The following is a 26,813-nucleotide window of genomic DNA, read 5'->3' on the forward strand; positions in this document are numbered from 1 at the left end:
AAAAATCAGAAAAACAAGCAAAGTCCGATTTAGGAAAGAGTTGATATGATATCTAATTTTGGACTATTGTCCCCCTAAGGTTTAAAGGTTTCTTTATAGCTTTGTGTGCAACGGATAATAATAATAACAGCAGAACATAATGCTTTTCATCTTCAAAGTACTTTGTAAAATGTTGGCCCAAATTCTTTGCTCAAATGCAGACATGCCACCAAGTGACAAGCAATGGGAGGGTTTTGAGAGCAGGTCAGTTCGGGGCCAGTGACCAATGATTTCTTTCTTTTCTTTTTTTTTTTTTTTTTTTCAATCCTCCGGGGAAATGCTCCCAAATGAGACCAGGGAGCTTGAACGCAAAAAGCTGAGTGAAGGTCAAGGTTAAGAAAGCAGAGGAGGCGTGCTCCTGAGGTGTTGCTGGAGACAGAGATGGTTAGCTGGGGATTGACAGGAGAGAAATGGCTTCTGATGGCACAGTAGCTTTCAGAAGGTGTTCCCTACGTTTTTGAGAGTAAACTTGATTTTTAGACATGACTCTCCCCCTCCCCCATCGGAGCATCAGGCGGCTCTTCCAGATTAGTTGACTGCATTTTGTTCTCATACATCCAAGTAGGACCGTCCCCCTGAAAGGGTACCTGAGCATGTGCCGTGGCTCTTCTCTGCCCACTGTGCCAGCCAAGGGCAGGCAAGGTAGATGGCACACCAGCAGGATGGATACTATCCATCCAATTGTAGGAAACCGGGGAGGCCAGTTGGTGTTTTTACTGGAAAAGTCTAGGCTTAAAGTGGTGTTGACCAGCATGGCTCAAGTCTCCTACCACGTACCTGGGACTTCCTCACTTATTGTGGAGAAGTTTGACCATCAAACTACCCTTGGGTTTTTTTTGTGGTTTTTGTTTTTTGTTTTTTTGTTTTTTTGTTGTTAAAAAGAAACAGAGGCACGAGGAGAAACCATGAGAGAGAGGAATGCTTTTAAATATTTATTTTTTGAGAGAGGGTGCGCAGGGGAGGGGCAGAGAGAGGGAGACAGAAGATGAGAAGCAGGCTCTGTGCAAATAGCGGGACTCGAACTCGTGAACCATGAGACCATGATCTGAGCTACAGACGGACATTTAACCTACTGAGCCACCCAAGTCCCCCTCATCCTTGGTTTTTAGTACAAATGGCTCTTTTACAACTTGCCCATTTCGCCCAGTCGCCAGGAGGAGTCCTGTGCAGACTAAAGAAATGGGAAACGTGGTCATCATTCCAAGTTGTAAAACAAATTCCACTCTGTTGCCCCAAACAAGGAAAATGTCCCACCCGAAACAGCCTGCTTTGCATTTCCTGCCTCGCTTCTGATGGGCTGCCCTTAGGTGGCTCTTACCTATGTTGGATCAGTTCCCCAGAAAGGAAGAGACACATACTCATCCTTTTAAGGCTGATGCTGAGAGAATTCGTGTAGGAACAGTTGTTAAGGTCTGTGACTGTCTCCAGATGAGAAGCCTTGAGTTTTCTACGAACTGAAGCTCTTTGTTCTTGTTTTACAGACGTGCCCAACGGATTTCACGTTAACTTGGAAAAAATGCCGACGGAAGGAGAGGACCTGAAACTGTCTTGCACAGTTAACAAGTTCTTATACACAGACATTACTTGGCTTTTGCTGCGGACAGTTAAAAACCGCACAATGCATCACAGTATCAGCAAGCAAAAAATGGCCATCACTAAAGAATACTCTGTTACTCTCGATCTCACCGTCAAGAATGCTTCCCTGGAAGATTCAGGCACGTATGCCTGCAGAGCCAGGAACATATACACAGGGGAAGAAATCCTCCAGAAGAAAGAAGTTACAATTAGAGGTGAGCACTGCAGCAAAAAGGCTGTTTTCTCTCGGATCTCCAAATTTAAAAGCACAAGGAATGATTGTACCACACAAAATAATGTAAAACATTAAAGGACTCATTAAAAAGTAACAGTTGTCTCATATCATCTTGATTTATTGTCACTGTTGCTAACTTTCCGGCTCAGAGGAGATGCTCCTCCCAAAATGAGTTTGGAGATGATAGTGATGTTGAGCTCCCAAGGTCCCAGCCCGGGGCTCCCCACTCAGGCTGAGGGGCTCCGCTCTCTGGGGCCGACTTGGTGCGCGTTTGGATTTGGAGGATCCCTGCGGCGCATTCTCTGTTTTTTTTTTTTTTTTTTTGTCTTTGCTGTCTTCTCCTGCCTGATAAACAACAACCTGGGACTGATCCTTTCCTCCCACTCTGATGGCAGCCTCTTTGTATTTTTAAGTGTCGAAGCTACGCAAACTGAATAATTTAAACACGTGCGCTGGTTTCTGCCAAAGATGGACGTGAATAAGTTAATCTTCCAGCTCAGAACGAGTACAGTTGAACTTGAGACTCTGTCGGACCTCCGCCTGGTTTTATTTTGTACTATTTTCTCTGCTCTTGATTTGTAAATGGCACCTGGATAGCAAGTTACAATGCTTATTTATTTGAAAATGCTTTTTATTATTATTATTATTATTATTATTATTATTATTATTTTTACATTAAGCACATTAATCTTAAACTGGAGTTCTAAAATGGGCCCCAGGAGTGCAAGATGTTGGTGTAGTTCAGAGGTATTAAAGCTTTATCACAGTATGAATTAAGAATGCCCACCAGAGTCCAGCCGGTTCGTAATCCGGGTAACCAGGCCACTGGTCAGCACGGGGCTTCTGAGTGGACCATGCAGCCACTGACCGCCTCTGACAAAAAGTGGATCCTGCCTTCATTTTACGTGTATTTGTCCCCTGGTTATTCTTTTAAAGAACTCCCTTCTCTCTCAATGATGGCATTCAGAGACAAACCACGATCCGTTTATCAAGGAAATCGAGGCTATCGTGACCGAAGGTTGAATGCATTCTTCTAAATGCGCCCGTCAAACAAAGTCCACTTTCCCTGTGTGGAGATGGTGATAGGATTTTTGGGGGGATTAAGAAATGGCAAAATCACAGGAACAGAATTCAGGGAGCCGTGTTTAAATCAGGAGAGATTCTAATCTCTTGTAGGCTTGCATTTGGGGGGAAAGTGACTTTTTCACCAATTTAATATGCATTGTTCTGTTGTTCTCATCAATGATCGATCATGATATGTGACTTGCATGGACTATTGGAAAACAACCTCCAGGGACCAAAATAGCCGGGGCTGAGAACACAGTGGCCGGGCAGCTCAATAGAAGGTGACATTATGACAACGTTTCAGGCTTGGGAACTCACCAGACCGTTTCCTCCTTTAGGTAACAGACCCTGTCCCACGGGCTAAACTTGTCTTTCACGTGGGAATTGCTTTTGTCAAGTGTGAAGGAGTAGACAATAGCATTTCCCCAGAATGCCCGTTTCATGGAGCCCCAAATGCTCTGAAAACAATTAGGAACCTGGAAGTTGTCAGCCCAGAGGAAAGAATAATGAATTGTATCTTGAAATTTTACCTATGGCTCTTTTCGCCTGGCGTCTTTGTTCATTATAAGTCAGCGTGTTCCTTCGGGAAACAATGCCTCAGTGCCACAGATCGTGGGGACTCGGTTGGGACTAAAGCTGAAAATGCAAGTAAAATGGCTGAGGGCTATCACTTCCGGAAAAGATGCCAAATTAGACATGCAGAATCGATCGTTTCCTTCCCCTTGAAATTGCAGTCGCGATCTTTGCGGGGAGGGGAAGGGTGTTAGTATTGGCAGGAGATGATCTTAAGAATTCCATCGAGTAATTCATTGTTCACTGTGGAATTCGTCCTTCCAGAGAGTTTCGGAAAGAAAGACCAACTGGGTGGGTTGTGTTTCGTATTCGTCACTCTTCTGGGTGTGGAGGAAGGGGAGGAGGAGAATGGGGGAAAGGGTAAGAAAAAAGAGCCTAATGTGGAGAATGATTGAGTTGGACTAGAGGACGTGAGGCTGGTTCCTCAGTCCCCATTCCAGGTGGAGAAGAGAAAACGGTGTCTTTATGAAACCTGGCAGATCTCTGGGGCCATAGCAGTGAAGAACCAGTGTGGAGTGATCTTTGGCTATCGATAACCAGCAGAAATACTCCGTTAATTCTGATTTTCTCAGTTGGCAGGGATCAGCTTCCCTTTGTTAAGTTGTGGAAAGCAGCTACCCATTCCGTCCAGCCACCGAGGCTTAAGAACAAGGGCTCAGTGTACCTTTGCCACCTCTCTCTTGCCTAAAGTTTGTCCAGGGCAGGTAGGGCCTTTGGGAACTCTCATGGCATTGTTTCCAGTACACCTGTCAGGGAAGCCAAATCCTGTCTGCGTTGGTGATGCTATAGTTTGTAGCTACGGTGATAATTTGGGTGTTGGAGGCCTTGTATCCAGACTTCCTTTTTGATAATAAGGCCTACGGGCGATGACAGATTGCTTTATCCTATTTAGTGCATGGGAAATTGTAAATATGGTAGGGGAAGCTATTAAAGGTGTAACTCAGTGAGGTGTCTGAGTTTTAAATGAGATCTGTCAAATTTGGCTTGCCACCTGAACTAGACCAAATAGTAATATGGCCCCGTTCTTCGTTACCTTGTCTTGTTTCACCAATCTGTGTAGAGTCTTTGCTGTGTAAAAAAAAAAAAAATGTCAAAACTGTAACAATCAAGCACGTACAAGTGATCAGACTTGAAGATGTTGCCATCTGACTGCATTTTCTTTTAGGAAACACCACGTGACAGGTGGCCCAGAATGCCAACACAGAAATGTTGAAATGCTTCCGCCTGGGGGGTGGGTGGGGGGCGGGTGCAGGAGAGATTAGGAAAGATACACCGACAGAAGGGGAAAGGGCCATGGCAATCATTCATTCCACTCTACGCTTGAAGAGTTTCTATGTCAGGGCTCTCCTCTCAACCCTCTTTTTAGCCTTCAGATCCCATGTTGTGTAAAGTGAGGAAAGACCAGCGGGAAGCGTGGAAATCAAAATTTAATGAGAACACTCTTCCTCCCGCCAGATTAGTAACCCTGCCGGGTCAACGTGCTGTTTGAGTTACGTGATAATCTGCTTTTTCACCTGAGATTTCTAAATTGCTTCAACGAATGCTCATCCTGAGAGTTTCCCTGCAGGAACAAAAAGAGAAAGGTTGTGGGACCGGGCAGAACCCTGCAGGGACGGGGGAATCAGGGCCACTGCAGTGTGTCACTTCTTAGAGCACTGTGATTACTCCCAGGCTGCTTTCACAGTGTTAGTACAATAAGATGAGGAAATGCAAAATGGTCAGAGAAAGCTCCCTCTAGTTGAAGACAGTGGCGCAGAATGCGTAAGTCACGCCAAAACTCTTGATTTCTGTTCCAGGAGTTGCAACACGGGCAGGGGGGCGGGGGGGAGAGGAGGAGGATTCGGGAGGGTTAGGACTTGTCTTCGTCCTTTTCACCTTGGAAGCTTGAGCTACCCATGCAGCACCCGCCTAACTAGAATGTATACACATCAGCGGGACTGACTACTTTGTTACATAGAGACGCTGTACTCACTGGGGCCTCGGGGTGCTGCTGTTCCAATGTGGGATTTTAATGTTGTAATGTATTGTATCCTAATGTATTAAATTCCTGTTGTTGTACTATATCGGTCGGCATTTTATTAAAATAAATTGTATTGTATCATATTTGTATGTTTTAAGAGAAAATAATATAAAATACAATACTTGTACTATTATATAGTGCAAAAACCACAAACCTTTGCCTCTGCCTCTTGAATTAATCCTTCGGTTGCTTGCACTGGGGAAGGGGTGAAGGAAGGAAATAATCAATAAAGCTTCCAAAGTCCACGCAATTCTCCTGTTGGGTCTGCCACCTTACAATTTAGGTTACAGACAGCTGAGCAACACACACGTGGCCTCACAAACACATCGAAAAAACTACGGACAAAATTACATTAGCTCATCACGAGAATACTAGGATTTCCGGAAAGATTGGTTACGAGCCTGTGTCCAAAATCGCCTTTTTCCTTTTTAAGCTCCTCAAACAGTAGGCAAAATCCTCAGGATTTTGAAAAGCTTCTCTCACAAAAGGAAAACTGGTTGGCCAGGCGAAAAACAAAACAAAACAAAACACCTTGATCCTGAAACCCAAAAATACAGGGCTCCGTTCTTGATTTCACTCTGCGTTCTAACAAATTTCCATTGATTGTAGCAATTCGAGAAAGACGATGCAGTAGTTTAACAGTAGAAGGAGAACTTAGGGAACAAAATGTGAGGGAAACCTGACCGTTGAGTTTTGCTGCTTCTCTCTGTATGTGAAGTATTGATGTGCCTTTGTAACAAGGAATACAGCTAATGAGTAGTAACAACCCCCTTTCTTTATTCACTAGATCAGGAAGCACCACGCCTCCTGACAAGCCTCAGTGATCGCACAGTGGCCATCAGCAGCTCCAGCACGTTCCGCTGTCATGTTACTGGTGTCCCAGAGCCTCAGATAACCTGGTTTAAAAACAACCACCAAATACAGCAGGCACCCGGTAAGAGATTGTCTTCCTCGAATTCCCTGTTTCTCATCATTCTCTTCTTCCTTTAATGTTCCTCTCAGCTCTGTTCTGTACATTGAGAAACACTTGCGGATGGAGCTCTGGATCATGCTTCTATTAACTTCTTCTTCTTCTTTTTTAATGTTTATTTTTGAGAGACTGCGTGGGCGGGGGAGGGGCAGAGAGAGAGGGAGACAGAGACTCCGCAGCAGGCTCCAGGCTGCGAGCCGTCAGCCCAGAGCCCGACGCGGGGCTCGAACCCACGGACCGCGAGATCGTGACCTGAGCCGAAGTCGGACGCCCAGCCGACTGAGCCACCCAGGCGCCCCATTGTTTATATTAACGTCTAATGAGGAATATTATTAGAGTTAGTTCTTTTGCACGCCATATTCCTAACCCTGTAGAAGGATCCATACAGAATCTGCTTTAAATGGTACATTCATAAAGAAATGGTAAGAGCCCCTTAGAAAACGTGTCAGTTCAGCTTAACAGAGAAAGTGAGGAGTTGGTTCCTTGGCTTGAGGTATGGCAGAACTTTGAACATCTGGTGTATATGAAGTTCAGGGTAGTTTTGTAAGCTTTTTTTTTTTTTTTTTTTTTTTTTTAGTTTTTATTTATTTTTGAAAGAGAGAGAGAGAGAGAGACAGCGTGTGAGCCAGGGAGGGGCAGAGCAGGAGACAGAATCTGAAGCAGGCTCCAGGCTGAGCTGTCAGCACAGAGCCGGATACGAGGCTCGAACCCATGAACCGTGAGATCATGACCTGAGCCAAAGTCGACGCTCAGCTGACTAAGCCATCCAGGCACCCCTAGAAGCTTTTTAATTCACCTATATCAATTTTAATGACTTCGTAAAAAAGAAGACTATTTTAAATGATAGAATACTGGTTTAAAAAAAAAATCTAAGTTAAGGGTCACGTCTTAATTTTCTTTCAATAAAAAATATACCGAAAACCACCAGACTTAAATCAGTAAGTATCAACACTGTCTGTTGCCTGCCTGATAATTTTGTGGTTAAATAAGATTAAAAGAAACTCATTTATAATTTTACTTAATAATTCCACTTATATTAAAAGTAAAACTGCCATTTATTAATTTTTTTAAATTTTTTTTAACGTTTATTTACTTTTGAGACCGAGAGGGACAGAGCATGAACGGGGGAGGGGCAGAGAGAGAGGGAGACACAGAATCGGAAGCAGGCTCCAGGCCCTGAGCCATCAGCCCAGAGCCTGACGCGGGGCTTGAACTCACATACCACGAGATCGTGACCTGAGCCGAAGTCGGACGCTTAACCGACTGAGCCACCGAGGTGCCCCAAAACTGCCATTTATTTACAACAGCCCAACAACCGAAATCAAATGACTAGCAATGCGGAATGGTCCTTAAATATGAGTCCTCCGCTCAAAACAGAATCTCCGTTTGAGCTTGATGCTCACAAAGGGGTTGTGGTAGACCATCTCCAACGTTAAGGTATCTTAGAAAGGCCTTCCTCTAGGCCAGTCCCAAACTCACCACGTCCCATCATTTTTCTCCGTGAGCAGCGCCTCCTCTCGTACTACGTCGTCTGCTTCATGGTCCACACCAGAAGCGGGTGACCTCCCCTCCGTCCTTCTCTGGTCTGTCACCAGGCTGTCCAGGTTATGCACGTAAATAGGACATATGCCTCAAGTCCTCCCTTCCCTCCGCTGTCCTCTTGTCGTTTTCTGGGTTCAGAGAACATCTCCTGACTGGTCTCTCTGCCTGTTTTTTCTCTCTTTGCATCTGTTTTCTACACAGCTGGATAAGAGGCGGCTGTGAACCTGGCACTTCCCTCTTTCCAAGTCTTCACGGGCTCCCTATCCCACGTTCAAGCGTCTGACAGAGGAAGCCCTCAACAACTGGCCCTTGCTACTTCCCCAACTCCAAGCTCACCCTCCCCTGTTGAACCTTAACTTCTAGCCGTCTCCAAGCTCTTGTAGATCCCGGGACTCCTTGTGCTGCTTCAATGCCATCTGCTTTTGTTCTTGTGTCCCCGCTGCCTGGAGTGCCTTGCCTTCATTGAACGCCTCCCTGTCCCTTAAGACCCAAGTCAGGTGTTCTTTCTCCAGAAAGCCTTACTCATCGCCTGCACAGAGGGGGCAGGTCCTCCCGGCGTCTTTATTATTCGTGACTGCTTCTCTTCGCTCTTACTGAGTTGTTCTGTGATCATCGGTCCATCTGTGACTCATCTGTGCCTATTCCCACCGCTCTCTTACTGTGGGTCTGCTCTCTCACTCCATGTTTGCCATCATATCACATTCATCCTGAGGGCAGACAGTGCAACCTTCCTCTTATTTGTGTCTTCTCTTTTTGTCCTCCAAGCTGGCATAGTGCTTGGCAACCGATCAGTGTTTCATGAGCGAAGGAACGGATGAACGTTTTTCAGAAAGTTTTATTCTGTCCTTAGCGAGGTTCACCTGGTAGCACAGATGTCTGGACTTCCGGGTGGTTGGGGAGACTCTGTCTTGGGATTTTTAAAGCTAAAGGGACCGTTGGGGTATCTCTAGTTCCATTTGTAGAATAGAACATTTAGACCCAGCGAGGTAAAATGATTTGCCCAAAATGACACACTATTAAGATAGGTTGCTTCACAGAAAACGAATCCCTTGAGGCATTCTACCAAAACATAAGGATGAACGAACACATGAATAAACACATACGTTTGTGTTGGGAAACAGTGCCTGGAATAGTCTCCCTTTAGCGATTCAGAGTCCACGTTAGTATATCAAAGACCTCAAGAAGTCCTGTTTTAAAGAAACCAGGCAAACTTCTTTAAAGTATTCCCCCAACTAACTTGATCACCAAATACATTTTACAAAATACTAATCTAAGATGTTGGGTGTTTCTTTGAAAGACGTAAATTTGGCTGACGTTGAGTTTTCATCCTTTGAATGTGGGTTAAAGAATTAGAGTTGAACTGGGGCACCTGGGCGGCTCAGTTGGTTAAGCATCCAACTCTTGATTTCAGCTCAGGTCATGATCTCGTAGTTCGTGGGTTCGAGCTCCACATCAGGCTCTGCCCTGACAGTGTGGAGCCTGCTTGGGATTCTAAGCCTTTGGAAAGCTATACTGAGAGTAAATTTTAAAGCCTAAATAATACTTAAATGTGTAATGAAATATATAATTATAAATGTATATTTACAAATATAAAATATATAATTAAGGGGCACCTGGGTGGCTCAGTCGGTTAAGTGTCCAACTTCAGCTCAGGTCCCGATCTCACGGTTCGTGGTTCGAGCCCCGCGTCGGGCTCTGTGCTGACAGCTCAGAGCCTGGAGCCTGCTTCGGATTCTGTGTCTCCTCCTCTCTCTGCCCTTCCCCTGCTCACATTCTGTCTCTATCTCTCTCTCAAAAACAAACATTAAAAAAAACTAAAATATACAATTAAATATATGTAATGAAATATATAATTATAAATTCAACATTTACAAATAGAAAATATATACTCAAATATAAATAGATAATGGCTTGAAATCAGTTAAGCTGATTATTTCAAGTTTAAAGAGCCAGAAGATAAATTGCACGCCCTTTAAAGACTTGCGACATGTGGCGACTCAAAAAACATTTATATACCGAGAGGATTTCGGTGGCCTTGGGTCATTGATAGGATCTGGCCCATCATCATTGTCATTTGTTAAAGGCAACGCACCCGAGTCCAAAGAAAATATGAGAGAGGAAACAGGGCACACGTGAGAGCTTGCGCTCAGGACGAGTGGCCATAAAATGCCTGCTGAAAGACCGTAAGGGGAGAACTTTTCTCCTCCCTCCTCATTTCCTTTCAGGAAACCCTTCAGTGGGGCACAGCCATCCTAGAGAAGAAATGCAGTTTCAAGGAAGCCTGACGAAAGCTGAGTAGGACTTTCTTGGGCCACAGGGCATCTGCAGGAAAAAAGGGATGATAAGCACACAGGCCCCGGAAAGCGTGTGCACGGGGGACGCGGGGCAGCCTCCGCCAGGGCAACCCCCGGGAGAAGCAAGCAGGCACCTTGCAAACCACACGCCCACCACCCATGGAGCGGCCCTCCAGGCCAGCCCAGCTGCCGGCCCTCCAGGGCCTCTGGGGCCCCGAGTCACCCTGGACTCCCACCGCTCCTGGAGCGTCTTTATTTCCCCTCCTGAGAACCACAGAGGCTGCCTCCACTGGAGATCCTTCTTTCTCATTCTAGTACGTCGGGACTCTTCCTTTCCTTCCATGTCTGGTTTATTTGCAGTTCGTGTCACAGAAGGGTTATTCTCTAGTTTTATGTGTGCCCGTTTTTAAAAGCTCTGAAGACAGAATAGCTTAACAGGTCTTCTTCATTAAATAAAAATGCCTTGAGCACTCAACCAGGAACCAAGGCACTGTGTGACCTTGACAAAGACCTCATTCACTTTTCACAACTGTCATCAGAGGTAGGTACCGTTAGGAGACGCATCTGGCAGATGAAGTTAACTTCACGAGCGCTGACTGGGTGCCTGTGACTGTTCTGAGCGCGTCACTAAGGTCGATGGGTTTCCCCTTCATCACAATCTTAGGAGTCTTGCTAAATTACGACGCCTGTTTTCCAAAGGATGGAACGAGGACACAGACGCACAGAGAGGAGAAATAGCTGCCTCCAGATCACAGAGCCGGTGCCTGGTGGGCAGAGGCTGGGACCAGACATTGACTCTGGGGCCCACACTCCGAGCACCGGGCGTGTGCGGCTGACTGCGCCTGCGTGTCACTCCCAAGTCACCAGTTTTAGTGACTCCTTGGACATTAACGTCATATTCGTCAAACAACATTTTCTCCTTTCTAACCCTTAAACCTTAAGCTCCCCAAAGACTGCAGTTTATTTCTTAAATGTTAAAAATGTAAACCATATAAAAAATATTTAAAACTTTTTTTTTTTTTTAAAAGCAGGCATGCCCACGGGGCGCCTGGCCGGATCGGTGGAGCATGCGACTCTTGATCTCAGGGTTGTGGGTTCGAGCCCACGTTGGATATAGAGATTACTTAGAAATAAAATCTCAAGGGGCGCCTGGGCGGCTCAGTCGGTTGAGCGTCCGACTTCGGCTCGGGTCATGATCTCGCGGTTTGTGAGTTCTAGCCCCGCGTCGGGCTCTGGGCTGATGGCTCAGAGCCCGGAGCCTGCTGCGGATTCTGTGTCTCCCTCTCTCTCTGCCCCTCCCCCGCTCCGTCTCTGTCTCTCCTGAAGAGTGTTGAAGAGAAAGGCAGTCTGAGACATATTTACTCTGAAAAGACAGGTGAAGAGAGAATTGATCAGCTAAAGTGAGTAGAATGTCCAGGACCGGACAGGAAAGACCAATATAACACGGAAGGACCGATGGCAAGTTAGGGATGGATTCTACTGGCCACTGGCTGTTTCGAGTATGGTTTGATTCTCAGGAGTATACAGGCAGCAAAGCTCATCTAAGAAACATCCATTTCCATTGGGTTGAAAATTTAAAGGGTTTGCACCCAGCCTTGGGGCAATGGTCTGAAGCCACCTTGGAGGACATATGACCTCCTCCTCAACACTGCTCCAGCCACCTTCTCAAGGGCCCGGCAGTTCCTCCAAAATGATCAGAAAGTCACCTTTCTACCTCACACTCTTCCCAGATTCTCCACCGAGGTCCTAAAAATGTTCAGAGCTGTGACAGAGCTGAGCAAGCATGTAGGTGGGGCTGTTGGCACGGGGCGGATGGCACCATAAGGACACCAGATGAGGGTGCGAAGCGGATCCAGAAGAAGGCCTGTCTAGCTTCGTTTTGCATCGATACAAGCACAAACCTGATTGTGCAGAGAAAAGTGGGATTTCTGAAAAAGTCATTAAAATGCTGGAAAAAGTAACAAACTTTCCTCCGAAAATATTTAAGAGAGCAGAAAACAGTGCCACCCTGAGACGTTTTTGGTAAAGCCTTCCCTAAACCGAGAAACCGTCAGCGACCTATTGTGTCAATTACATTTCTATGGCAGCAAAACGGTTCAGACTATTTTAAGATTAGAGCTTTTTTAAGTTTAGGATGAGACTATTTTAAGATTGGAAACAACCAAGAGCTGAGAAAGAATAGATTCGCTCTTAAGTAGCCTGAGGCTGGGGTAGGAGAGAATCACTCTGACCCGCTGATTAATACTGCTTCCTAAGTTGGATCTTGGTTACTAGGACTATGTCTCGAATGACCTGAAAGGGACATCTTTCCTGTCACCACTAGATCCCTGATACGAAACATCTTCACCTGTAAAGTGCATATTCACATCAACGTGACCAGCTGCCCTCGGACTTCAGGGGGAACAGAATGATGGCTGAAATACAAAGTGGTTTTCATAGAGCTAGGAAAGATCTTGAGGAAGGTAGAGGAGAGAAGTGAGTGAGGGTGTTAATACCTAGGGGTGATAATGGGACTGTCACCCTCAGAATCCACAGCTTCACTTGATGTCTTACAGAACATAAAATTCAGAAATGTTAATTATCTTTTGCAAAACCTGAGTGGTAATTGTCTTTTCTTATGAAATCCACCTTTAGGGTGCGTAATGAATGAAGAAACATTGCAGGAAAGCGTGTACAGGATTCCTGGAACACGTTGGGGAGTGCGTGGGAGGGGGGGCTGACTGCTCTATTTATCACCCCCACCAAGCCCCATCAGTCTGCTGATGTGATTGGCTGAGCAGCTGCTCTCGGTGTCCTTTCTCTCCAATATGTGTCTTTAAGGTAAGGGGCAGGGAGGGGTCCATGTACCCAGACCAAGAAGGGCCAAGCTTCACAAGTGACCTTACCAGTAGCTTCTTTCCCCAGCCAGAATCTTCCAACAAATTCTCAAGGTTGAGTCGTATCCCCCGACGACAATATAAGCATAGGGGGCGTTCTGAATATGTTGCAGAGCCAAAACTCGGTTCTTTTCTAAGGATCGACTTCCATTTAGAAGGTGAGGAGAAAGGAGTGGAATTAAGGAAAGAGTACAGTGAGGTAACAGCAAGGAAAACGTCTTGATTGGTACTGCTGGAGTTCAGAGCTGCAAGCCCAACCCCAGACGAAAGAGGAACCCTGACTTTGATCACAGCCTTGACGTGGTGAAGAAATGGAGACTGACACTTTACGCAAGTCTGCGACTGCTTGTTGATGTCCGGCTGGTTCAGTGCGACCATGGTTCACCCTCAGAAAAGTAAGATAACCCGTGGGTAGAGTCCCATTTTGTATTCAAAATCGCCAGAAGTTATTTATGGAGAATCAGTGTTGACACCCAAATATGACTCTTTACTGAAATACTGTCATTTATTTAGGTCTTGCACATACATACATACATATGTAGCTAATCATACCGTAACGCTTTGCCCAAAGAAAATTGCCTGGACGCGCCTTCCGGTACAGCATCCTTATCCCCATCCAGCCCAGAAAAGCCTCCTGAAACGTGTGAGCCACAGCAAGACCCAGCCGAGGGGATCACACAGCAGACGGCACAGACCCGCTCGTAAATAGCGGGGCTGTCTGCTGGTCATTTGAGTCTTTGGTGCTTTCTGAAAGTCCTCTTGATTTTCAAATGAAATGAAAAATTTAGACCGTAAGAAATAAAAAACGAACTTGAGAATGTGAGCGTCACTTCAGAAAGGGCCTCCCCCCACCCCCCGCCTTTGTGTGTGTGTGTGTGTGTGTGTGTGTGTGTGTGTGTGTGTGTGGCAAAATGCACATGACATAAATTTTACCATTTAATCGTTAACGTGTACAATTCAGTGGCACTCAGCACAGTCACAAAGTTGTGCAACCATCACCACTATCTAGTTTCAGAACTTTATCAGCACCTCAAACAGAAACCTTATACCCATTAAAGCTTTTTGACTGTGAATGAACCTCGTCTTTTGATTCTTTTTGTGACCTCTTGCAACGCACGGAACTGGAGTGTGAGCACGGCCAAGATCAGCAGCCTGTTTTGTTTGACGACCAGCCAGTGCTTGAGGGACCGGTAGCAGAGAAAAAGAACTTGGGAATGAAGAAAAACAAAGAGAAGAGAAATCGAGACATATGGGGATGAGATGGGGGAAGAGAGAGGGCAGGCCCTTCCAAGAGCTCGCCCCAGACATCTCAGGACTGCACCCTGTCCAAAGTCACAAACCCGAAAACTAACAGCTGCTGTCTGGGTGCTTGGAGAGGGAAGAGGTCTCCACCCCCCCAATCTACAATTTGCTGCTTACACTGAAGACTGCCTGACGATCTACCTTAGATAATTGTGCACCTCCGTCTCTTAGCAGAACGATTCAATGAGGTTTTTCTATTTCACGTGTCCAGAATTTACACTGGAACCCCTCGTCCCCCCAAGTACAAACTTGAAACAGTTTAACCCAGACCTACAGTGACAGACAGCAATGCAGCTGGGGAGTCCCAATCCAATGAAGGGAAATACAGAAACAAACGTATTTGGAGATAACCTAGTCTATGAATTTGCCATTGCTTACGTGACTGAATAGAGTCAAACTGAGAAAGTTCGTTCCTCGTCCAGCCCATATTCAAGCGATAGCTTCATTTTTGCATTATCTCCTGCTTCTTTTTTTTTTTTTAATTTTTTTTTTTAACATTTATTTATTTTTGAGACAGAGAGAGACAGAGCATGAACAGGGGAGGGTCAGAGAGAGGGAGACACAGAATCTGAAACAGGCTCCAGGCTCTGAGCTGTCAGCCCAGAGCCTGACGCGGGGCTCGAACTCACGGACCGTGAGATCATGACCTGAGCTGAAGTCGGCCGCTTAACCGACTGAGCCACCCAGGCGCCCCGCATTATCTCCTGCTTCTAAGGAGCCTTAAACAATTCAATTGTATATTAGTTTAGCCATCTCATTCAACTCCGTCATAATTCAGCTGGCCACCACTGAAAAATGAAATGAAGCACAGCAAACGTATATCATGTACCCCAACACACACACCCCCCGCACACACACACTCACAAGCATTCTGTAGGGGGGCCAGTCTTCCGATGGAATAGATTTTGGTTTAGCCTCTTTTTTAAGTTTTTTTTTTTAAATGTTTGTTTATTTTTGACCGGGGGGGGGGGGTGGTGGGACAGAAGATCTGAAGTGGTCTCTGTGCTAACAGCAGAGAGCACGATGCGGGGCTCAAACTCACGAACAGTGAGATCATGACTTGAGTTCATGGCTCGAGCCGAAGCTGGATGCTTAGCCGACTGAGCCACCCAGGCGACCCTTTAATCCAAAATTATACATTGTTGTGAAGTATAAACCTACTTTTCTTGCTTCGAAAATATTTCATCATTGTATACATAGTCAATATTAAGTTTGGCAAACAGGGGCACCTGAGTGGCTCAGTCAGTTAAGCATCCAACTTTGGCTCAGGTCGTGATCTCACAGCTCAGCTCGTGAGTTCAAGCCCCACATCGGGCTCTGTGCTGACAGCTCAGGGTCTGGAACCTGCTTCGGATTCTGTGTCTTCCTCTCTCTCTGCCCCTCCCCTGCTCACGTTCTCTCTCTCAAAGATAAATAAACATTAAAAAAAAAATTTGAAAGTTTTGCAAATGTTAAACTATTTGGAGATGTGTGTGTGTATGTATATATATATAATATACCTTTTAAACTTTCATTCAGTGACTCTGCTGATGGTAAAGAGGCCCATAATTCATTTTTTTTGAAGTTTATTATTTATTTTGAGAGAGAGCAAGTGAGCACGAGTGGGTGAGGGAAGAGAGAGAGAATCCTAAGCAGGCTCTGCACTATCAGCATAGAGCCTGATGCGAGGCTTAACCTCGTGAACCATGAGATCATGACCTGAGCCAAAATCAAGTGTTGGATGCTTAACCGACTGAGCCACCCAGGCACCCCCATAATTTCATTTGTAAGACTATCTTTTTTTGAAATTATATGATCCACAAATACGTTTTCATTGTGAAAGATCACGTGGCACGGAAAGAGCACAAGCTATAAAAAATGTCCTTACGGAGAGTTAACACACGTCAAGTATTTGATTTGTATTTTGTCAACAACTTTACCGCTTTTTGCCTATGTGAGGTGCAGGTATACACATGCAGGGCATCCGTATTTGTGGAGCAAATAATAAATGGGATGGGATTCAGTCATTCATTCATTCAACAGCTATTCACTGAAAGCCAACCCTGTGCCGGTAAGAGAGGAGAGGGAGAGAGAGAGAGAAGCCAGCATCTCTAAGACAAATCTGAGTTGAGATCTTGCAACGTGTTTTGTTTGATGACTTGCTTTGTTCACCGCGTATCTTGGAGGTCTTCCTGTGTCAGCACATAATGTCCTGCTCCCGTCTTTTTAGCATCCATACCCTTTAATATGGTACGTAGCCCCATAATTTAACTATTCCTATGCTGATGGAAAACGCTTTCTAGACTTTGACCTCTATGCGATGCAGTGCTAACACTTCACGGGTCATAGGCACACTCCCTCACTCTACACAGAATGGCCACTTTGGATGAATGGCTCTGTTCTGCAGTATAAATGCATCCGACCTCATCGAGGAGCTATGACAAATCTGAACATATCACAGGACTGTGTTGAAGCAGGAATGAGTGCATGAGTGTGCCCGGGCACATGTGTGGGTTTATAATTTATAGATGTGAACTCTAAAACCTTAGCTATCAGCTATGTACAGCTATAGACTTAGCACCTCCTGACACGTTTTTCAAGTGCCTGAATCATCTTGAAATACTTCATTAGAACAACAGCAGAGTTCGCCGCGAAAGGGCGCAAGAATTCTTTTCATTTTTAAATGTTTAGAAATACATGTGTGTTTGGCACAGTTTCAAGGTGCTCACGTTCACTATAACCCCTTCAAGTCAACCAGTTTACAATTTCTTGGCAGCTTTTGGAAACTATTCTGTTAGCATAACCCAGACTTGTAAGTTAAGCTAGTGAAGCAATAGACATTGTCCCAAATGAAAGGACCTTTGTTTATGGCTTTTCCCTTTTTCAGTGCTTTCATGAAGAGGAATATTATACAGCATTTCCCCCCACTGTTCTCAGTCTTATTCTTTTCCAAGAGCCCCTCTCCTCTTTTTCATGGCTAAAGAGCAAATCGTCTCACCAGGGATCACATTGCCCATCAGAACTCCTTCAGCCCATGTGTTTTAAGCATCTCATAATTCTCTTCAACTTAACACATATTATCGTAAGGCTGCTTTTCACTCTGTCTCAAATTATTCTACCCTTCCTCAACTTTTTGTTTTGTTTTGTTTTGTTTTACATCTGCAAATGCTTTGCCCTGTGGCTTGACCTTAGAGTAAAATTCTCAACAGAGAAAGCAGCAGCTGCATGGTGACCATTTGAAAACACTGGAATCGTTTGCATTTTTAGTGCCGTTTAATGAGCCCATCATCCTTCACTTCCCAAACTTGTCAGCCTTTGTCGCGTACTAAACTTGGATTTCTCTTACCCATAGTTTTCTAAACCTCTGAAGTTTGACTGGATATGTAAACTCTCCTCTGTGTTCTTTGTGGGAAGTCAGTCAGACATCCAGTCTCTAGTGTTCTTGGATCACTCTAGCCATCTTTAATCTCTATTTTGGCTCTTCTGGTGCTTTGTTCAGATACAGCTCTTAGCTAATCAGTTCCTTTAAGAGGTAGCAATCTAGGAGCGCCTGGGTGGCTCGGTTGGTTACGCGTCCGACTTCGGCTCAGGTCATGATCTCACTCGTTAGTGGCTTCGAGCCCCACGTAGGGCTCTGTGCTGACAGCCCAGAGCCTTGGAGCCTGCTTCAGATTATGTGTCTTCTTCTCTCTCTGCCCCCCTCCCTCCCTCTCTCTCTGTCTCTCAAAAATAAATAGACACTAAAAAAAAAGAGGTATCAATCTAAAGGTCTGATTTATCATGGACCTATAACTGGATGCATCATCATGCTCATAGCTACTGTTTATCAGAAATATATCATGGGCTAATCTCAGAGAAATTATTTTGTTGGAGAGCGAACACTATCATAACAATTTACTTTTTTCAAACGTTTTTAAAAGTTTGTTTACTTATTTTTTAGTATTCTCTACACCCTACGTGGGGCTGGAACTCACAGCCTCAAGATCAAGAGTTGTGTGCTCTTCCGGCTGAGCCAGCCAAGTGCCCTCCACCCCGCCGAATTTACTTTTTATTTTATTAAACCTAACGTCTATTAATTCCCTATTCCATGAGCCAGACATTTGTCATATTCTAGAGAAAATGAAAACGAGTGAAACTTAACCCTTACCTTTGAAAAACTTACACATAATAGGTACAAGTCAATTTGTAAGTACGCAATGTGAAGGGTATAAAATTCCATGCGCTGCCGATCAGCACCCCTGATTGGCATGATCCAAGGAGGCTTCGTGGAGGAGGTGTCATCTGAACAGGCCTTTGATGGCTGAAGAAGAGAGTTTTGATTATGTCGATTCATTTGGCCAAACTGGATGGACATGTTCTGTCAGTCAGAAGTTAAGACGCTCAGCTGAGCATCAAAACAGGAGTCACTGATCAGACCAGCCGGCCAATTTAGGAAACAATGAGTCAGATCTACAGATGCATCTACTCAGTGGTGAATTGGATTAAAGTTCTATTTCATGCCCTTCCCTGGACAGTGTGCTGCTTATATATAAAATGGCAAGATTGTCCTTCACCTTATGTTATCGAGGAAAGAAAGAAAATTAATTATAAAATCCCTTGAAAATACTAAAAACTGAAGGGGTTGTGTATGTATGTATATGTGTGTGTATATATATATATGCATATATTTTTTTTTTGAGAGAAAGAGAGAGAGAGAGAGAGAGGTGGGAGGGGCAGAGAGAGAGAATCCCATGCAGGCTCCATGCTGTCAGCTCAGAGCCCGATGCGGGGCTTGAACTCCCAAACCATGAGATCATGACGTGAGCCCAAATCAAGAGTAGGAGGCTCAACTGACTGCCTCCCTTGGATACATATATAGGCCAGCATCGTCACAAACTCTGATCTTAAACCCTCAGCAGCAGCCAACGTAGTAGATGCTTCAAGCCCTTACCCTGGGTGCCGTCACCAGATTTCCTTGGAGTACACGTCCCTGCGAAAACAACTCCATGTAAAAATTTTACTCTAGCAGACCTATGAAACTGAGTTTACATTTCTAAGCTCTAGGATCTACAGCTCTTTGAATCTTAAGATAATAAAAACTGACATACAGCTTTACAGCCCGGGGAGAGTTGGGTACGTAGGTCGTAAGTGAATACCGCCACACAGGGAGACCGCGTTAACTACTGCCTTCCTTGGCTTCATAATATTCAGCAAACGCTGCACAGCTCATGCCTTTTCTCACCCCCTCAATTCCATTTTCCATGGTCTTGGTTTATTTGGCTGTGTCCTTGGATTCTGAGGGTCTGCTATCTGTTGGCACAGTGCTAGACCCTGAGGGCTCGGTAATGAATAAGGCAGTGGCGTGGGCACGGAAGGAAGTCAGCAAATTTACTACGAAATGTTAAGTGTCAGAGTAGAGGCATGTGCAAGGTGATGCCAGAGTAATAGAGAAGGGGCTCAAGTGCCTCAGAAGATCTGGGATGGCCTTGAGCTAAATATTAGCAAATGAATGCTCACTGGGGTGACTGGGTGGCTCGTACCATTCAAAGTCATGAAATGACTCATACCAAGTGAAATGGCTCATACCAAGGATACGCTGAAGGACGTAGCAGGGTCAGAAGCTGGAAGAAGATAGGCAGGAGCCAGATCATGGAGGTCTTTGCTTCATTAAATATAATAGCGGCATCCCACGTACATCCTCTGAGTCAAAGCTGTGTCTAATCTACGCAGCATACACATTGCTGTTGGCCCTCACAGCAAATGTACTTAAGTTGGTTTGGTTGCCGGCATTTAAAAGTCATAAGCTTTAACATCGAAAATCCGGATTTCTCTCTTCTCTTTAAAACTCAAAAGACAACACTGGACTCAAATTCCCCAATTCCAACTGGTTGGAGCGAAGTTCATGCTTCCATCTTTAGATGCGAAACAGTCCTTCAGCACTCCACACAACGCAGAGGGACACAGTCCCTCTCCCATGATCTCATCCCCAACTCATTTATGTTATGCGCCCGGCCCCTGAAGACATCCACTCTTGCAAATCCTGCTCTGTGCCCTGTTGGTCCAATCTGATACAGCTTCTCTCAGTGAAGGGAAATAAATCGTGTTTTGACAGGAATTTTTATTTTTAGTGGTCAGAAATTACTTAGGTGATCCCTCTAGAAGCAAGCAGGCCTGCAATTAAATTATCCTATCTCAGCAACGCAAAGTAGAACATCATGTTTCTAAGTGAGTTCTCCGTGTTAGCTCTAATGATTCACACCCAAGGGGGAACAAGAAAATTCATATATGGTGACCCTTCAGAGAACCCAGTACCATTTCCATCACAACAAAATTACAACCTATCTAGGAGTAAAAATAACCGAAAAGATATTTAAAGAGAAAAGCATAGAATTATCAGATGACATAAAAGAATACCCGAACAACCCAAAGATATTTAGTATTCTTGGATGGGAATGTTTATTATTAGTGGAACCTTTTTGGATCCATTTTTGTAGGTCAAAAATATTGGCAATTTCATCTGTTTCAACCTAAAAATAAATATGCAAATTTTCCCCAAAATTATTACATAAATTCAATGGAATCCCCACCCACATCCCAATAGTACTTCTCCCAGAATTCGACTAGCTAAAACTGAAATCCATATTGACGTGTAAAGGGCTGAGATAATTATGAAGAAGAAGGGGTCACACTGTAGCAAATATCAAGACGCATTTTATCAAGCAGTCATAACTTGTGTGGGATAAATGGGTCACTGTGAACAAAGAGCCTAAAAACAGAAACACAGATATATGGAAACTTAGTATCTTGACATAACTGTTATCATAACTCAGTGGGAGAAGAATAGATTATTCAGTAAATGATGCTGGAATAACTGGTTATTTATGCGGTAAAAATCAAATTCTTATACCACATGCATACTGCCCCCAAAAGAAAATCCAGATGGATTAAAGACCTAAATGAAAAAAGGCAAATCTCTAAGTAAATCTTCTTAAGAGATTTTATTTTTGGAAAAAAGTATATAAGGGAAATGCTTTAATATCAGTGTAGGAAACCATCTTTTTAAAACAGGCAACAAGGGGCACTTGGGGGCTCAGTCGGTTGAACGTCCAACTTCAGCTCAGGTCATGATCTCACGGTTCATGAGTTCGAGCCCTGAGTCGGGCTCTGTGCTGACAGCTCAGAGCCTGGAGCCTGCTTCAGATTCTGTGTGTTTGTGTCTCTCTCTGCCCTTCCTCCGCTCACGGTCTCTGTGTCTCTCTCAAAATAAATAAAAAATAAAATAAGCAGCACAAAGGATAGTGGAGAATATTAACAAATTTGACTACATTAGGATTTTTAAAACTTTTGTATTAAAAATCCACAAAGTTTCAAAGACTGTTCATAGAATGTTGGGGGGACCTTGCAGCATATTTAACCAATAAGGAATTAGTACCCAAACATATAGAGAACCTAAAATCACTGCGAAAAAGACAAATAGACTAATAGAAAAACGGGTGGGGGACATGAAGAGGTAATTCCCAGGAAAAGAAGCCTTCATGGCCAAAAAAAAAATGGAAAATGATGCTCCATGTTCCACCTACCTGGTAATCAGAGAAATGTAGGTTAACACCTCCGTGAGATGCCGTCTCACACCCGTCATTTTGCCCCCAATTAAAACATCTGATAGCTCCAAGTATCGGGAAGTATGGGGAAGGGCAGCTCTTAGTGTTAGTGAAAGTATAAATCAGTAGTATTTTGGAAGACATTCTGTAATTCTTGGTAGAGTTGAAAATCAGTGTACTCTATAACCCAGCACAAGGAGATGTGTGCATAACCATGTACAACTGTCTGGGACAGGTGTGCTGGCAGCCTTCTTCATGGGAGCAAAAAAGCGAAAACTACCTTATGGTAGAAAAGTGGATTTTTTTTTTTTATGCGATGAGCTAAATATGAGTTTTATACATGAGTTAAAAATGAACTCCAGGGGCGCCTGGGTGGCTCAGTTGGTTAAGCGTTCGTTTCAGCTCAGGTCACGATCTCATGGTTCATGAGATTGAGCCCCGCATCCAGCTCTGCACGGATAGCGTAGTCTGCTTGGAATTCTCTCTCTCTCTCTCAATCTCTCTCTGGCCCACCCCCTCCTGCCCACTTGCCCTCTTGGGCTCTCTCACTCAGAATAAATAAACGTTTGAAAAACAATGAACTCTATTCTACATGCATCAACCAGGATAAATATCAAAACATCATTAAATAGGAAAAGTTGAGAAAAGGCATCTACTGTATGGTGCCTTTCATTTAGAATTTTTAAAGGCCCAAAACAATGTTACCTCTTCTACGGAGGTACATACCTATGTGGAAAAAGCACAAAAACATGCCTGAGAATGATAACACCCCACCTTTAGGATAGCGATGCCTCTGGAGAGAGGAGAGGGAAGGGGATAAGGTATCGGTGAATTGTATTCGTATAAAAAGAGAGCAGGGGAGGGGGTCTAGAGCCAGTATGGCCAAAAGTTGACCTCTGACTCTCTTCGTGGTGGGCACATGGGTTCTAGTTTTCCTGCACTTTTAAATGTTTGAAACGGATCCCAATGAAAAAGCTAAAAAGAAAGCCCTTTGCAGAGGGTGCGCTCCTCAGTAGAATAAACAGCATCTGTATCGTAGGGACCGGGTCGGGTGAAGTGAGCGGCATGAAGGTTAAGGCGTTAAAGAAACCAGGGGACACAACTACGCGTAAGTGCGAGCAGATCTGGGGGATGAGGAAGCATAGTAGAGGTAGTAACTGGCCTGTGTTGGCCAGAAGGGCAAGAAACAGCGAGAGCAGAGAGTGAGAACGCGGCTGATGTTCCCATGTCTGCACCGCTTGTCGGAGCGTAGCGCGAGGGCCGGTGGGAAAGAAGAGCTTCGCTGGGTGGCTTGGGACACGCCGTCGCCTCCTCCGCGCGACCGAAACAGGAAACGGCCCGGTGGCGTTAGCTCCACGGCATCCTTGACGCTGTCTTTTCACCTTGGCAACTACGCCCCTGTCTCCTCGAGTGACACCCAAGGTCTTGGGCCTTCATTCGTTCGTTGCGTTAGCCTCAAGCCAAGACTGGGGCGACAGAAAGTTGGTGGAGGTCAGGGCTGCTGCAGTGACACTCATGAGTAGGAGACCGCTGCTGCCGTGAATGCTCGTCGCCCTTGGTAGCCCACGCTCCAGCCACGCTCTTACTTCCTGCGATTCCCACAGGTGCCCTGTCTTCCCCTTTCCAGAACTCTCACTTCAGTTATCTCCATTGGGCCTCACGGCGGTACCATAAGATAGGCAAAGCAGGTATTATTCTCATCGTACCCAAGGGGAGACATACTCACAGGCGTGAAATGCTGTAGCCAAGGCTGTGGGGAGAGTCTCACGCATCCCCCCCACCCCACCCCACCCCCATTTCCTGAGCTTAGAAGACCAGAACCGCCTTGCACTCCTCTCTGTCCACTCCTGCCTCCAGGAGGGGGCAACTTGTGCAGGTGGCTTCTACCAAGTGTCTGTTTACGTTTCTTCCTCTCTGCTTCCTGTTCCTTCATCCGGATTTGGATGCCCCGTATTCCTTGCCCCGATTACAGCTGGTGAGCCGAACTCCAGATGCCACTTTTCCCCCGCGGCAGCCTACCCCGTCTTCTCCCTCTGGACTAAGCTTCCTCAAACATTGCTTTCCTTAGGTCATTTCCCTGCTCACAAACCTCTGTGAGCCCCTCTCTTCCTCCTACACGGAAACGGAAACTCCTCGGCCAGGGGTTCAAAGCTCTCCTCAATCTGAACTCGCTTTTTCTAGTCAAGCACCCCGGACGGGTGCTTTAAAAATAAAAATGGCCACCACGTCCTCTTTCAACCCAGCAAAGGTTTGTGTTTTGTATTTTATCTTTTTAGATGGTCCCGCTCGTCACGGGCGGGAGAGACATAAAAGCCTCTTCCCTGCTGGTGGACACGTTAATGGGCATAATCTTTTTGGAAGGCAGTGCGGTTGTAAGAATCACGAGCTCTTGACCTAATACGCCTGTTTCTGAAAATATATCCTAAGGAAGCAATCCGAAATAGAGAGTAATTTATGCCTAAAGATGTGTGAATTGCACTCTTATTTATAGTTACGAGCAGTTAGATATAACCCTCCAGTGGCTTTTTCCAGCGCTTAGAACAAAACCTTAAATTCTTACCATGGCCTGTGGTCATTCATGGTCGGGCCTTGCGAACCCTCCCCTCTCCTGCTTGCTAGCTAAAGTCTACAGTGGTCTTTTCCCTGTCCCTGAAACTCATTGCCGCCCCAGGGACTTTAGAGATCCTCCTCCCTATGTGCCTCAGATACCCCTTCCAGATCTCCAAATAGCTCATCTTTCGCCGCCTTTCGGGTCGATGCTCAGATGTCATCTCCCAAGAGAGCTTCCCCTAAACCCCCCCCCCCCCCCATAACCCATGGTCCCCTTCACGTGGTTTAGTTTCTTTACGGACTTTATTGTTCCTTTAAATTACTTATTTGTAACTCTCTAAAACCCTAATCGGAGCCCTTTGTAGGCAAGCGTTTGTTTGTCTCGCTCAGTCCGATATCGCCAGATCTAGAATAGCGGCTGGTATGTAGTCGGGGCTCAAAAACAGCACATGAACAGGCGAACGGTTGTTAAAAAGTGCACTTTATGGGGCGCCTGGGTGGCTCAGTCGGTTAAGCGTCCGACTTCGGCTCAGGTCACGATCTCGCGGTCCGCGGGTTCGAGCCCCGCGTCGGGCTCTGGGCTGATGGCTCGGAGCCTGGAGCCCGCTTCCGATCCTGTGTCTCCCTCTCTCTCTGCCCCTCCCCCGTTCGTGCTCTGTCTCTCCCTGTCTGAAAAATAAACGTTAAAAAAAAAAAAGTGCACTTTAAGAAGAATAAAGGGAAAATAGCTGGGAGGAAAGATTGTACGTTTGTTTTACATTTTCTTTATGCTTTCCAGTATTTCTCACGTTTTCCTTATTGGATGGCTCTCTTAATCAGGGGAAATGTAAACCATTTGACAACATACAGCCTGGAGCCTGGGCAGACCCATTGTATCGCCATTTCAGAAACAAGCATGATTTCAGCGGCCTCCGTTAATCCTTTAAACCTCAGCTCAAGGCCCAGTTCCTCCATGGTGCCTTCCTGTGTATTCTGGTTCTCACTGGTCTCCCTCCCACCCCAGACTTTGCATTTAATTGGGTATGCTGGGCTACATGTACTCATCCTCATTCAAGAAACACTTCCTGTTTGCTGGGGTGGGGGTGGGGGGGAGGGAGGGATGATATATGTGTATTCGGTAGGGGTTCACCTCGCCAAATCTGTTTCCACATTTGTCAAATGGAGACACAAAGACCCTGTGGGCTGGCTGTAAATGTCAGGATGTGAAGTGGCCCGTGGGGTGCTAACACCCAGCAGGCTCCCCGGTAAGTGGTGTTATTATTGGATGTGCTGCGCCCTTGACGCCCTTGACGTTGGCTCTTGAAAGGTGCCCCACCTCTTTTCTCTCCACACGGTGAACGGCCTGGGTCCCATCACCTCCAGAAGTGGGGGGGGGGGGGGGGATGTCCGAGCTCTGCTGCATGGTGAAGGTGCTGTTCAAAAGCCTGGACCCAGAAAACACAAACAGGCCGCCGGGCCCCAGGTTGCCTAGAGCTCGGATTTCCTCGTCTGAACGCGTAACTATAGGCAAAGGGTGGTACGACAGAAGTAGCTGTTTTTGTCTGTCCCCCGGGCCCGCTAATGTAAACATCTCTCCCTCCTCAGGAATTATCTTAGGACCGGGAAGCAGCACGCTGTTTCTTGAAAGGGTCACAGAAGACGACGAAGGTGCATATCACTGCAGGGCCACCAACCAGAAGGGGTCCGTGGAAAGTTCGGCGTACCTCACTGTTCAAGGTAAACCGGCTTCAGAAAGCAACCAGAACCAGCTCAGACGGCTGTGTCCCTGTTCAACTTTCCACCTCCCGGTCTCCCGCTGCCGCCCCAGCCTGTTCCTTTCCCTGACCCCCTCGCCCCTCCCCTGTCGCTCCGGGAAGGGACCTGCTGGGTGGCCTGGCAAGGCAGAAGGGGAAGACGCTGGCCGGCCACCCGAACACGGTCTCTGCAGGGAAGTAGTTCCCGGAAGAGAGGAAAGCCAGCTGCCGCCCGAGGGACGGCATTGACCCATAGAGAGTGACCGCAGTGGCCACACCTGTGACAAAGAAACCCAAGGAGGAAGAGGGGTGTAGGTAGAGGGGAAAACCCACAGTTCGTTCTTTCGCCTTTTCCGATTCCCACGAGTGAGATATCTATACGCCTCTCTTCTGAGTGTCTTCCTAAGCTGGGTTTTTTGGTTTGTTTTTTTTTTAACACGAAGTAGGCTGCAAGATATTATCAGGGAGAAGCAACACATA

At 45.7% G+C, this 26,813-nt stretch overlaps 1 protein-coding gene across 1 annotated transcript in view; it reads left to right on the forward strand.

The window, feature by feature from the left end:
- Nucleotides 1-26,813, forward strand: part of FLT1 (fms related receptor tyrosine kinase 1) — a 174,568-nt gene that overhangs the window by 94,956 nt on the left and 52,799 nt on the right. Inside the window, exons 14-16 of the mRNA XM_058688848.1 lie at nt 1,521-1,829; nt 6,295-6,441; nt 26,185-26,316. Coding sequence (XP_058544831.1) covers nt 1,521-1,829; nt 6,295-6,441; nt 26,185-26,316 — 588 coding nt within the window. The remainder of the gene's footprint in view (nt 1-1,520; nt 1,830-6,294; nt 6,442-26,184; nt 26,317-26,813) is intronic.

This window comes from Neofelis nebulosa, chromosome 1 (genome assembly GCF_028018385.1).
Source record: "Neofelis nebulosa isolate mNeoNeb1 chromosome 1, mNeoNeb1.pri, whole genome shotgun sequence".
In the NCBI taxonomy this organism is placed as follows: Eukaryota; Metazoa; Chordata; class Mammalia; order Carnivora; family Felidae; genus Neofelis; species Neofelis nebulosa.